The following is a 12310-nucleotide window of genomic DNA, read 5'->3' on the forward strand; positions in this document are numbered from 1 at the left end:
TAGTAATGTTATGATTAATTAGATAGAACGTATCTACAACATGACAAATTATGTATTGAAATTATATACCCAGCATATCGAAGTGAGCAAAATCTCTTAGATATGCTTGCGATTCTATAAGCCGTCCAGCAGATACCTCTGAAATCTAGCTTGAAGCACACCAAGTGTCCACCTTGCTCTTCTCCAACCACCTCCTAGGACAATTATACTTGCCAATATGATGATGGAGCCTATAGTAACATCTACCAAAGCTCGTCTGACAGCTGTTAAGAGATACCACATTACTCTTACGGATAACTTTCCTCTTCTCCTTTTAACTCTTGTTACAGTTATATGGCTTGAATTATCACTTAAATCTCGTACACGTTGACTTGTACTATTACGATTAATGTTATTATTATTGTGTTGTAATTCATTTTCTTCTAATTGATCTAATTCATCTTCTTCAGTGGTATTCCAGAACCATTGTTTCTTTCTTTCATTTTTTCTCAATATAATCGATTGATTTCTTTCCAGCATAGATAATCTTTCATGTAAAGCACTCAAAGAAGTTTGTATATTTTGTAGGTTAATTGATAAATTTAATGGTATTGCTGCTTGTGTATTAAATGTTGATGATGATCCTGGTCCAGGTAATCTACTTGGATAAGTGGTTATTGGCGTTTGACCGTGTATATGCTGTTGTTGATTGTGTACACCTAAATAAGGTGATGGAATTGATGGAGGCATTTCAGGTGTATGTATATGTATAAAATCGCTAACTGCAGGTAAGCCAGGTGAATATGATCCTTGTTGTTGTTGCTGAGACAAATTTGGATTTCTGAGTGAAGAAGTAGAATAATTATGTTGATTTTGTCGAAATGAATGTATTGATCCTCCTGTTTGTCTATCTCTATCTCTATCGCCTTGGGCACTACTTCTTCCTGTTCCGGCTCCAGGTCCTCCAGCTAGACTATGAGATCTTGAACCTATATGGGATACGTTGTTTGTTCGATTTCCTCCTACTCCTTCAATAATAGAAGGTTGAGGTATACTATGGGAATGACTATGACTATGTGATTGTTGGGATTGTGACAATGAAAGATTCAGTAATGAACGGTGAGATGAATTTAATGCTGATGGTGGTACTATATCTTCCGCTACATCAGGTGGAGGTAATAATGGATCTGGAGGTAACATGTTATATTCTGGTGGAGAAGGTTGAGCTAATGGTGAAGCTTGTGAAGAATGATATGAAGATGAGGATGATGCTGGAGATGTAGGTCTAGGTGGGAAAGTCTCATTTGATCCTATATCTGCATCAAATGATTCTAATTCTATTATATGTGTTTGAGATCCTTGTAAGCTTCCGTGTTTGCGCAATATCTGTGGAACCGGCAAGGTAAGATATTCAGTCAAGGTCTCTGGTCTCGCTAGAAGATAATGAAGTCTTCACAACCAACACATACCTTTAACAATGCGTCCACATATGACCGCTTAGCTTCCTTCTTATCTATACCTTTCTGCTTGTTCCATGCGTCCCTGCAGTGGAAGATTAGCCAGAACACATAGCATCTATGTCTCAGAAAACATACCATTTTGCTTTACCTAGAATATCCAACATACCAGGTCTTGTCATAGATATATCGCCCTCGGTGGCTACGTATAGATATTGTTCATTAGGATCGATGTTGAGATCATGTAGGATATCACTAACCTTGCTTATACAAAGAGTACAACCACAATTTTTCTTCGTAAGACGTTTGTACGGGGCCACCTTTCGGTAAGCTACGAAGATTGAATTATCAGCCTTGTTCGGTCATCAGATCAAATGGTTTCGCGAGAGAATTTACCTCTGAACGATATCTACCGCACGATGGAATTGTCTACAAGCATTGACATACATCAGTTATTCAGCTTAATATGACGATATATCATGGTTTCTATAGGACACTCACCCATCCGTATCTGCAAATAAACCCATCTTCAACTTCCTTGACGCGTGAATGAGAAGTATCTGACTACTCTTTGATTAATATTGATTCAACTCTATTGGAGTGTCCTGCCCCGAGCCACAGAGTGATTGAAAGTATGGGCCTGTCTTTGCTGCTTTGGGCTGTTGCTGCTGTATGTCCTTGCTGTACACATAGAACGATGAATGCTCGACCAGATTGAATCATCAGCTTCGATAAGTCTTATATCTTTATTTGCTTAAGATCTTATCGACCGGCCAAAATCGTTGACAACACCCGGAGCTGCTTACGCTTGCATTACGTAACTTACCACTTAACGTTGAGAATTTTAGCAGATGTTCGGAGTTGGCCCTGAATTTGAATTTTCAACTTTCATCTTAGCTTTCAACTTTTTACTCTCCATCGTTTGACATCTTTGTACATATTTCAGCTCATACCCTAATAGTTCTGATCTAGTATCATCAAAAAAGGCGACGAGTAAAATCTTCGAAAAGACAAGCTTACAGCAGCTCGTCGCCATTTCAACCTGTTGTATACATACTATTCTCAGTATCCCCTACATCTAATCTCAAGATAACTCACTCAAAAATGGATATCTCCCATTCCATTCACTCAGAGGTCACCTCTCTCTCCTTCTCTTTTCTTTCTACAGAAGATATCAAAGCTATATCAGTCAAGAAAATAGAGAACCCTGTGTTATTAGATAATTTGAATTTACCTACAAGAGGTGGTTTATACGATCCTAAATTAGGGCCTATGAGTGCAAGGGATGTGTAAGTGTTATGTTGAAGAGCAGCTCAGCTTTTTGGAAGACCTCGTGATCTTGATAACTGATGAACTCTCTTCTCTAGCTGTGAAACATGTCATCTTTCATATTTCGCTTGTCCAGGTCACTTTGGTCACATCGAACTCCCTACTCCTGTCTTTCATCCTCTCTTCATGAACCAATGTTACGGTCTTTTACGTACAGTCTGCTTATTCTGTCATCAATTTAAGATGCCTGAATTGATTGTAAGTGCTCATCTGTGTGCCTCTCGAAGGTGATGATCATTGGCTTACGCTTCATTTTATAGCTTGCTTCATACGTCGCACGTATACGACTTCTTGATGCAGGTTTATTAACTGAATCGCACGAAGTCGCGTCAATATTCGCTAAAGCAATGGGGACACCAGCTTCCAAAGGTGATGAACCTGGAGCAGAAGATGAAGAAGGTGGTGCTGGATCAAAAGCAATATCAAAAGAAAATGCAGCAGAATTAATAGTAAGAGTAGATGCTTATGTAACGGCAACTCTTGAATCAGCTAAAAAAATTTCAAATGGAAGTACAAGAGATTCATATAAAGATGGTTTAGTATTTGAGGAGAGAAAAAGAGTTTTAAGTGAATTCGCAAAGAAAAATTGGGCTAAATGTAGTCGATGTTCTGCGTAAGTCAGCTTCTGTTGTATTGCATGTAATGAATTGTAAGCTGATTTGCTTAATCACTTTTTTTAGTTACGCCTACACTTTCCGAAAAGAGAAAGCTATCAAAATTATAGAATATGATCTCACCATGAAGCACAAGCAAGCAAATAAAATGGCTCATTTGAAGAAAAGGGATGTCCTTGCTGTAGGATCAAAATTCAACAAACATCGTCGTTCAGCCGATCCACAAGATATCGATGAAGGAATTGAAATGGATAGTGATCGATCTAGTGCCGAAGAAGATAACGCTATGGATGTAGATGAAGATGAACCCTCCGAAGATGAACAAGAAGAAGACGAAAATGAAGAAGAAATAGCCAGAACAGTGGCTAAGACAGCTAGTGGACAAGTTAAAGGTGCAAGAGGTAGAAATGAAAGAGTCATGTCAGCTGCAGAAGTCAGAGCACATTTAAGGTTATTATTTTCGAAAGAACCTGAAATTTGTAAATTGTTATATGGTAAACATGGATCACCTTCTAGTGGTGGTAGCAGTCAAATCACAAAACCAATAGCAGATATGTTTTTCATGGATGTTGTACCAGTTACACCAACAAGATTTAGACCACCAGCAAAAATGGGTGAAGAACTATTTGAAAATTCGCAGAATTCTTTATTATCTGCTGTGATAAACACATCAAAAAGGATTCAAGAACTAAATGGTAGATTAATTGAACAAGCCAAAGCTGAAAAAGGTGAAGCTGTCTTAGATGCTGTTTCAAAGATTGATGGTGCAAGAGCGTTTGAATTATTATTAGAAGCTTTAATCAAATTACAACATGATGTAAATAGTTTTATGGATTCAACTAAAAATCCTACCGTAATGAGGCAAGGTCAATTACCACCTCAAGGTGTAAAGCAACTGTTAGAAAAGAAAGAGGGTTTATTCAGAAAACATATGATGGTAAGTTTAATCTCATCAAACACAGATAGTCTGAAACCCACTCATTGATGTAAATAGGGTAAACGAGTGAATTACGCTGCTCGATCGGTCATTTCTCCAGATATCAATATTGAAACAAACGAAATCGGTATTCCTCCTGTTTTCGCCAAGAAATTAACCTATCCTGAACCAGTCACTGAACAAAACGTACACTGGTTGAGAACCTTGATTATCAATGGTCCAAAACATCATCCTGGTGCTGCTTTAGTGCAGAATGAGGATGGTTCGCAAATTTCATTGGTGAGCATGATTTCTGAACTCCAAAGCCGAAAGATGCAAGCTCATTCGAACTCGCTTGTAGGATCGAACGACGACTGATCAGCGAATCGCTATCGCAAATCAACTGCTGACACCTCAAGGTGATGATCATGGTATTGGAAGTAGCACTGGACCACCTAAGAAGAACAAGAAAGTATACCGTCATATTCAAGACGGCGACGTGGTCATTCTCAATCGTCAACCTACTTTGCATAAACCCTCCATGATGGTACATAAAGTTAAAGTTTTATTGGGAGAGAAGACTATTCGAATGCACTACGCCAACTGTAATTCGTATAATGCCGATTTCGATGGTGATGAAATGAACATTCATTTCCCTCAAAACGAAGTTGCAAGAGCAGAAGCTAAATTCATCGCCAATACCGATAATCAATATCTCGTACCTACTTCCGGTAATCCTCTTCGAGGTCTAATTCAAGATCACGTAGTAGCCGGTGTATGGATGTGTAACAAATCTTCTTTCTTTACAAGAGAACAATACTTTCAACTCATATATGGTGCTTTGAGAACAGAAGATAATTATACTGGTCGAGATAAGATTGTCACTTTACCCCCAGCTATCTTCAAACCTCGACCTTTGTGGACCGGTAAACAGATCTTCTCAACTATACTGGCAAATCTCACACCTCTAAACGCAAAAGGATTGAATCTAACCTCAAAGAACAAGGTGCAAAACAAGCTTTGGCGAAGAGATGATTCGTCTGATCCAGCAATGTCAGAAGAAAATGTTATTTTCCTTGATGGTCATTTAATCTGTGGTGTACTAGATAAATCACAATATGGTGCTTCAGCTTATGGTCTCGTACACTCTGTTCACGAACTATATGGTCCCTACATCGCCAACAGACTTCTAGGTGTACTAAGTAGATGTTTAACGAAATACCTTCAGCATAACGCTTTCTCATGTAGAATGGATGATTTGATTCTTACTGCCGAAGGTGAGAAGATGAGAAAGGATATCTTAGATAAGGCTTCTGGAGATGGTGCAACTGCCGCTATGAAATATGTTGGACTTCCTGAAGGTTCAAAGATCGAAAATCCTGAAACAGCCAAGAACCTTGCCATTAGACTTGAAGAAATTTTACGAGACGATCATCTTATGGCTGGTCTCGATGCAGTCATGCAATCCGCTTTCAACAAAACCACTTCCAAAATTAACAACGATGTACTTCCAGATCACTTGGTCCGACCTTTCCCTGACAATAATATGCAAATGATGACAATATCCGGTGCCAAAGGTTCTAAAGTCAATGCTTCACAGATTTCTACTTTATTAGGTCAACAAGCTTTAGAAGGTCGACGTGTACCTACTATGGTTTCTGGTAAAACACTTCCAGCTTTCAAACCTTTTGATACAAGTGCGAGAGCGGGTGGTTACGTTGCTAATCGATTCTTAACTGGGATTAGACCTCAAGAATATTATTTCCATTGCATGGCAGGTAGAGAAGGTTTAATTGATACTGCAGTTAAAACAAGTAGATCAGGTTATTTACAAAGATGTTTGATCAAACATTTAGAAGGTGTTAGAGTACATTATGATCATACAGTCAGAGATTCAGATTCATCAATCTTACAATTTATGTACGGTGAAGATTCATTAGATGTAACAAAACAAAAACATTTAGAACACTTTGATTTTGCAGCAAGAAATCACACTTCATTGATAAATAAAATTAGACCTGGTGATGTTCAAGGTAAAGTAAATGATGATGCAATTGGACATATGAAAAAGGCTTTGAAGAAACCACATAAATATGAACCTGCTTTATCAATTTATTCACCATCCAGATTTATCGGTTCAATGTCAGAAGAATATGCCAAGAAATTAGATAAATATATTGATGATAATAAATTCGGTTTTATTAGTAAAAAAGGAAATGAAAACAAATCAAGTCCATATGCTTCGGAAAGAATTCCAGATAAAGAATTTATGAAATTGGCTAGAGCTAGATATATGAGAAGTTTAGTTGAACCTGGAGAAGCTGTTGGTTTGTTGGCATCTCAAGGTGTTGGTGAACCTTCTACTCAAATGACCTTGAACACTTTCCATTTGGCTGGTCATGGTGCTGCTAACGTGACACTTGGTATTCCACGTTTGCGAGAAATTGTCATGACAGCTTCATCTAAACCTACAACACCGACAATGAAATTACCTTTACGTGATCATGTAACATTACCAGATACCGAAACATTCATCAAACAAGTATCAAAATTAACTCTATCACAAGTTGTTGAAAGAGTTACTGTAACAGAAAGATTATCATCAAAAACATCCGAATCAAATGGAACAAGACAACGTAAATATACAGTTTTATTAGAATTTTATCCAAAAGAAGAATATTCACCTGAATATGAAATTACCTCTGAACAATTACATGAATCTTTAGCATTCTCATTTGCACCTAGATTAAAGAAAGAGATCGTTACAGAAATGAGAGAAGTCGCTAAATCTGCTCAACAAGATTTACAAGTTGGTAAAGGTCTTAAAGTTAAAAATGGTGGTTCAGATGATTTAGTGAATCAAGATTCAATTGATAATAATGATGATATTGATGGTGAAGGTAATGCAAAGAGAAGAGGTAAAGATGATGAATTAGATAATGATGATGAAGATTCATATCAATTAAAAAGAACTCAACAATCAAAACAACATGAATATGAAGAAGATTCAAATGCTGATTCTGGTATAGCAGATTTAGAAGATTTCGTTGAAAAAGAATTAGAAAATGATGATGATGAAGAAGAAGATAGCAACGAAATAGAAGATGCAGCTGAAAAAGCAAGAAGAGATCAAAAATCCGATGATTTAGCAGAAGTTTTCAAATTAGGTTCAAAATATGCTACTACATTCAGTTTTGATAATCATTCTGGTAAATCTGCACAATTCGATTTAGAATTCCCAGCAAATGCACCAAAATTATTATTGGTCGATTTAATTGAAAGAACTTGTAGATCTTCTGTTGTTCATGAGATTGAAAATATCGGTAGATGTATGAAAATCTTTAATGATAAAGGTGCTTTCACCGTGAGTTATCTTTTCGTTCATTTTTGGATTCATCGTTGAGTTTATCTATATTATATGCTAACTTACAATTTCAATGATCATGTAGAAAACACTTATAACTGAAGGATCAAACTTGAAAGGAATGTGGGCATTAGCAGATGAATTAGTTGATCTTGATAAATTAGCTTCAAACGATATTTATGCTATTTTAACTACATTTGGTGTTGAAGCTGCAAGAAGAGCAATTATAGATGAAATTTCAAGTGTTTTCGGTGCTTATGGTATTGCAGTTGATTATAGACATTTAACGATTATTGCAGATTATATGGTAAGTTTTTCGTCGTTGTATTTATATTACGTCTTATCTCGATGCTAATTAAATACTTTTGAACTATAAACTATAAATAGACACACGCAGGTGGATATAGACCATTTAACAGAACCGGTATAGCAGCAAAATCTTCACCTTTATTAAAAGCTTCTTTCGAAACTACTGTTGCTTTCTTATCTGAAGCTACTTTACATGGTGATTTCGATGATTTAACTTCACCAGCAGCAAAGATTGTTTTAGGTAAACCTTCAAGTAGTGGTACAGGTTCATTCGATATTAGAGCTCCAACTAGAATCGCTTAGATAGAAGGAACTTTGTTGTTTTTGTTATATCGTTTTTTTATATTATCTACATACTTTTTTCTTTTATATTCGTTTACCACTAGCTTTCTGTGCATTATTTCTCCTTCCGTTTGGGTTCTCCTTTTTTGCTTGCTTCAATCAAAATTACAATAAGCTCGATAGAATATCTATGCATAGGTTTACATTCTACATAACGTATAGATCAAGAATCACGGAATCTCAGTGTATCCGCATCAGTATTCATTTGTGATTACGACCGCACTCAACATGATTCTACATGGAAGACAAGGCAGCGCTTGTACCTAGGAATGACGATACTTTGTAATTCTTGAATGTATGAAATGGCAAATAACCTTTTTCTAGTTCTGATAACCTTACAGCTTTTTACATCATAGTACAACCATCTTCATTACCTAATGAGCCTAATGCGCCGAGGTCCTGTTTAAGGTATTATTACATCAGCTCAAAAGTATTTATATGAATTGATCCTCTGAAATTACGTCCAAAGAAAATAAGCATTGTTGATGAAATATGAAAACTGAAAACTTACAAAACCTTCGGGTAAATCACCTAAAATCTCTTTTGGTGGACCACCTAAATCCTGCATTTGACTAACTAATTCAGAAATCTCTTTACCATCTTTTTCATCTGAATAATTCGATTTTCTAAATATCGTAACTATCTTTTGTACAATTTGATTCTGTTTTTGATATTTTGATAAATCTTCGTTCGATATTCCTGAAGGTGGTGATGATAAATATGGTGGATACTGTATCACCCAAAAAGGAAGATTCAAGATTTAATTAGTTTTGGTGTAGTCCAATAAGATGAAAAATATATGAATCTTACCTTGGATGCTAATTCAGTCATTGGTTCTTCTAATACTTCTTTAGTCATCAATTGTTTCATCATACCTTCTAAAACATTTGCTAAATCTCCATCATCTTCATCTTCACCACCACCACCTCCACCTCCTAAATTCAAGTCTTTTAGTAAATCCGGATCACCACCTAGACTAGCTAATAAACTAGATAAATCAGGTTGTTGGACATTATTAGAACCAGAAGATGGTTTAGTTCCAGCTTGATTCAAAGATTCAAGTGTTTTAGCTAATGTTTCTTCGTAACTTGGTTTACTATTACTTGAAGACGAACCAGGTGCTGATGAGTTTGACGGTATAGGTGGTGGATTTCCCAAAGGTGATCTACTATTACCATTTGTTTGAGTTGATAAAGTAGAATCGTCCAATCCCATAGCTTTTAATCCTTCACCAGATAATACCATTTCTAAAGCTTTTTGCCATGCTTCTTCTTCTGCCTCTTTACTCAATCCTCCTGATTCCGTCGACTTCGGTAATGAATTGTTGAAATTTGATCCTGATGGAGCATCCAGCATTGGTCCAGGTGGATGATCACCCGCTAGCTGTTTCAATAAAGCATCCATACCTTCCATTAAAGATGCTTCAAATTCATCATCGTCATCTACATTACCACTTTGTAGATTCTGATTTGAGCTCGACGAAGGAGCAGTGGTGGGTGGAGGTGAAAGTATCGGCTGATGCGGTGGAGCAGATGCTCCAGAAGGTTTATTATTGCTATTGAACGACTGCAAGACATCTAACAATAAGATTCTACGTCAGTCATTGATCGAACTTATCTAATACAAGAACCTTTAAGACGATATAGACGAACCATCCAAATCATCCAAATCCTCATCATCACTATCTTCCTCCACTGTGGGATTCCTATAAGGATTCGATGATTCGGCTTGTTCTGGAGGAGGCATTATATTGATTTGTCTTGTCTTGTTGAGTTCTCTGTAATATAACGCGATATAGATCAAAGTTGACAATAAACTTGTCATTTATTATTCAACTCAGCTCGATTTATTGTTTTATTGCTGTTCGCTATCTCCTGTCACGGTTAGATACCGTAGATAACCGGCGTGTATCTATATATCTATAACAGCAATGAGAAATGCCACATCGTGTCTAAGGGCGGGGTTATTGTGTCATCATTGATCACATAATATGATAATCGGTCATTCGCATTCTGTATTATAATATACGGCAACCACCGCTCGGGCAAGTGACCGCAATAAGATAAGATACTAAGATCACACGTGTTGGCCGGGGCCATTGCCCGTAGGAACATTCCTTGCAAGATAGTACGATAAGATCAAGTGATCGAAGCTAATATTAAATAGCGTAATCTATTCACAAGATTATCAAGTCTCATCCCCGAAAACATGAGGTATCCTTGACCGTATATCACAACAAATGCATCCAGTTCACAGTGTATGACGGCTCAAGGCCATCTTTAGGATGCGATACGCTATCGTTGCAAGTCCGTTCATTCAACCTGATCCTTCTTACACCGTTCGTTGCCTTTGTTTCCTAGGACATTGTATCTATCAGTAGGTAAAAACCATGGTCATACGGTATGCCGAATAGACTAACAGTCAGCACCTGTTCATGGCCTTGTCCGAGATAGAAGCCCGACGTTCCATTTCAGCAAGAAAAAGATATAAAAGGAGACAAATTTGTGAACGATAATTTTTGGGTTCTCATGTTAATTCACCAACAACGAACAACGAGCCAACAGTAATCTAATACAGTACAATTCATCAAAGCAATCAACCGGTTCACCTTCACAGCACTTGAATAATTTCTAACTTCAACTGAAATAACAATCGATACTTATATAACAATGTCATCTATCAATAACAAACAAGCAGTTTTCTTCGGTGCTTCAAAAGGTATTGGATATTTCACTTTATTATCAATACTTGAAAATAATCAAGATTGGAACACTACTTTATTATTGAGAAAACCTGATTGTTTCAATGATAATCATTTAATTAAACCTTTTATCGATAATGGAAGAGTTAAAATAATTAAAGGTGATGCAACAAATGAAGTTGATATTAGAAAATGTTTTGATAATGATAATAAAAGAGTTGATTTAGTAGTTAGTTCAATTGGTAAGTTCTGTGTTCAAATCTAGAAAGGTAAAACACAATTGCTAACTTCGTGATATTTTTTCTGTCTTAAAGGCGCCGCGCCATCATTCGGTTTAACAGGTATCAAAATTGATCAACCTGAATTATGTACAAAAGGTACATTAGGTTTATTACATGTTTTACAAGAATTGAAAACACCTTTACCTAGATTAATTATAGTTTCTTCAATGGGTATTGGACAAGCTCATCAAGATATGCCATTAGATATGAGAGTGAGTGGAATTTCCCTTCCCTTAATACAAAAGCAACTAAAAAATCTATCTATGTATGTATCAAACCGCTAATAATTATAAAATTCCATTTAGTTAATGTATTCATGGTTATTAGAAAAACCTCATGAAGATAAAAAATCTTTAGAATATCTCATACATCGATCTGGATCAGGTTTAGTTGAAATGACAAGTACAAAAGATATTCCTTCTAAAACTATATTATCTGATTCACAAATTCAAAGTGTTAAACAAAATTTCTTAAATGAAGTAATCATAATTAGACCGGCATTTATGCCTACTGAAGAGGCCTTTGATGCTAAACCTACACAAGATAAATCAAAAGTTAGAATTGAAGAGGGACTTAAATGCTATACGATCAAAAGATCAGATGTGGGTAGATTCATTCAAGAAGATTGTATATCACCAAATTGTAAATGGGTAAATAAGTGTCCTGTAATTGGTTATTAAGCTTGGAATCTTGGACCGCGTTAGTCCTTTGTGACACGGAAAGAGGTTTTCTTACAAACGTCTTTACATATTTAGTTAGTCCTTTCTTATGGCCACTTTATTTGTTATCTTTTTTTCAGTATATACAGTATCTGTTCGTTCCCTTATTATCAGTCTCCAAATTTGTAGTAATTCCATATAGTATAATACCGCCTCTATCTCCTATCTAAGTTTGTAATAGACAATTGTCTCGAATGCAACTGGATTAACGAATAACAGTTATACTAGTACACTATCTCTGAATATTCAATTGATTCCGCATAGGGAGACAGAAGTGATCGATGAAACATATCAAGAGG

General features: G+C 36.3%; 4 protein-coding genes across 4 annotated transcripts; 2 read left to right on the plus strand and 2 right to left on the minus strand.

The window, feature by feature from the left end:
• Window positions 1-114: 114 nt before the first annotated feature.
• L201_003642 (uncharacterized protein) lies at window positions 115-1963 on the minus strand (the record flags this gene model as incomplete). The annotated part of the gene is made up of 6 exons (XM_066219395.1): window positions 115-1365; window positions 1449-1521; window positions 1575-1638; window positions 1697-1767; window positions 1833-1865; window positions 1938-1963. 6 exons carry the CDS (start codon window positions 1961-1963, stop codon window positions 115-117), a joined length of 1518 nt encoding a protein of 505 aa, XP_066075492.1.
• Window positions 1964-2540: 577 nt separating this feature from the next.
• Window positions 2541-8271, plus strand: L201_003643 (uncharacterized protein; the record flags this gene model as incomplete). Its single annotated transcript, XM_066219396.1, has 8 exons — window positions 2541-2725; window positions 2804-2963; window positions 3026-3378; window positions 3446-4316; window positions 4374-4595; window positions 4657-7659; window positions 7745-7966; window positions 8047-8271. The coding sequence occupies 8 exons, from the start codon at window positions 2541-2543 to the stop codon at window positions 8269-8271; spliced, it is 5241 nt and encodes a 1746-aa protein (XP_066075493.1).
• A 384-nt stretch (window positions 8272-8655) lies between these two features.
• On the minus strand, window positions 8656-10056 carry L201_003644 (uncharacterized protein; the record flags this gene model as incomplete). Its single annotated transcript, XM_066219397.1, has 4 exons — window positions 8656-8709; window positions 8822-9040; window positions 9121-9887; window positions 9963-10056. The coding sequence occupies 4 exons, from the start codon at window positions 10054-10056 to the stop codon at window positions 8656-8658; spliced, it is 1134 nt and encodes a 377-aa protein (XP_066075494.1).
• Window positions 10057-10979: 923 nt separating this feature from the next.
• L201_003645 (uncharacterized protein) lies at window positions 10980-11972 on the plus strand (the record flags this gene model as incomplete). Its single annotated transcript, XM_066219398.1, has 3 exons — window positions 10980-11253; window positions 11326-11504; window positions 11598-11972. 3 exons carry the CDS (start codon window positions 10980-10982, stop codon window positions 11970-11972), a joined length of 828 nt encoding a protein of 275 aa, XP_066075495.1.
• Window positions 11973-12310: the final 338 nt, after the last annotated feature.

The sequence above is a fragment of the Kwoniella dendrophila genome, chromosome 4 (genome assembly GCF_036810415.1).
Source record: "Kwoniella dendrophila CBS 6074 chromosome 4, complete sequence".
NCBI classification, from domain to species: domain Eukaryota; kingdom Fungi; phylum Basidiomycota; class Tremellomycetes; order Tremellales; family Cryptococcaceae; genus Kwoniella; species Kwoniella dendrophila.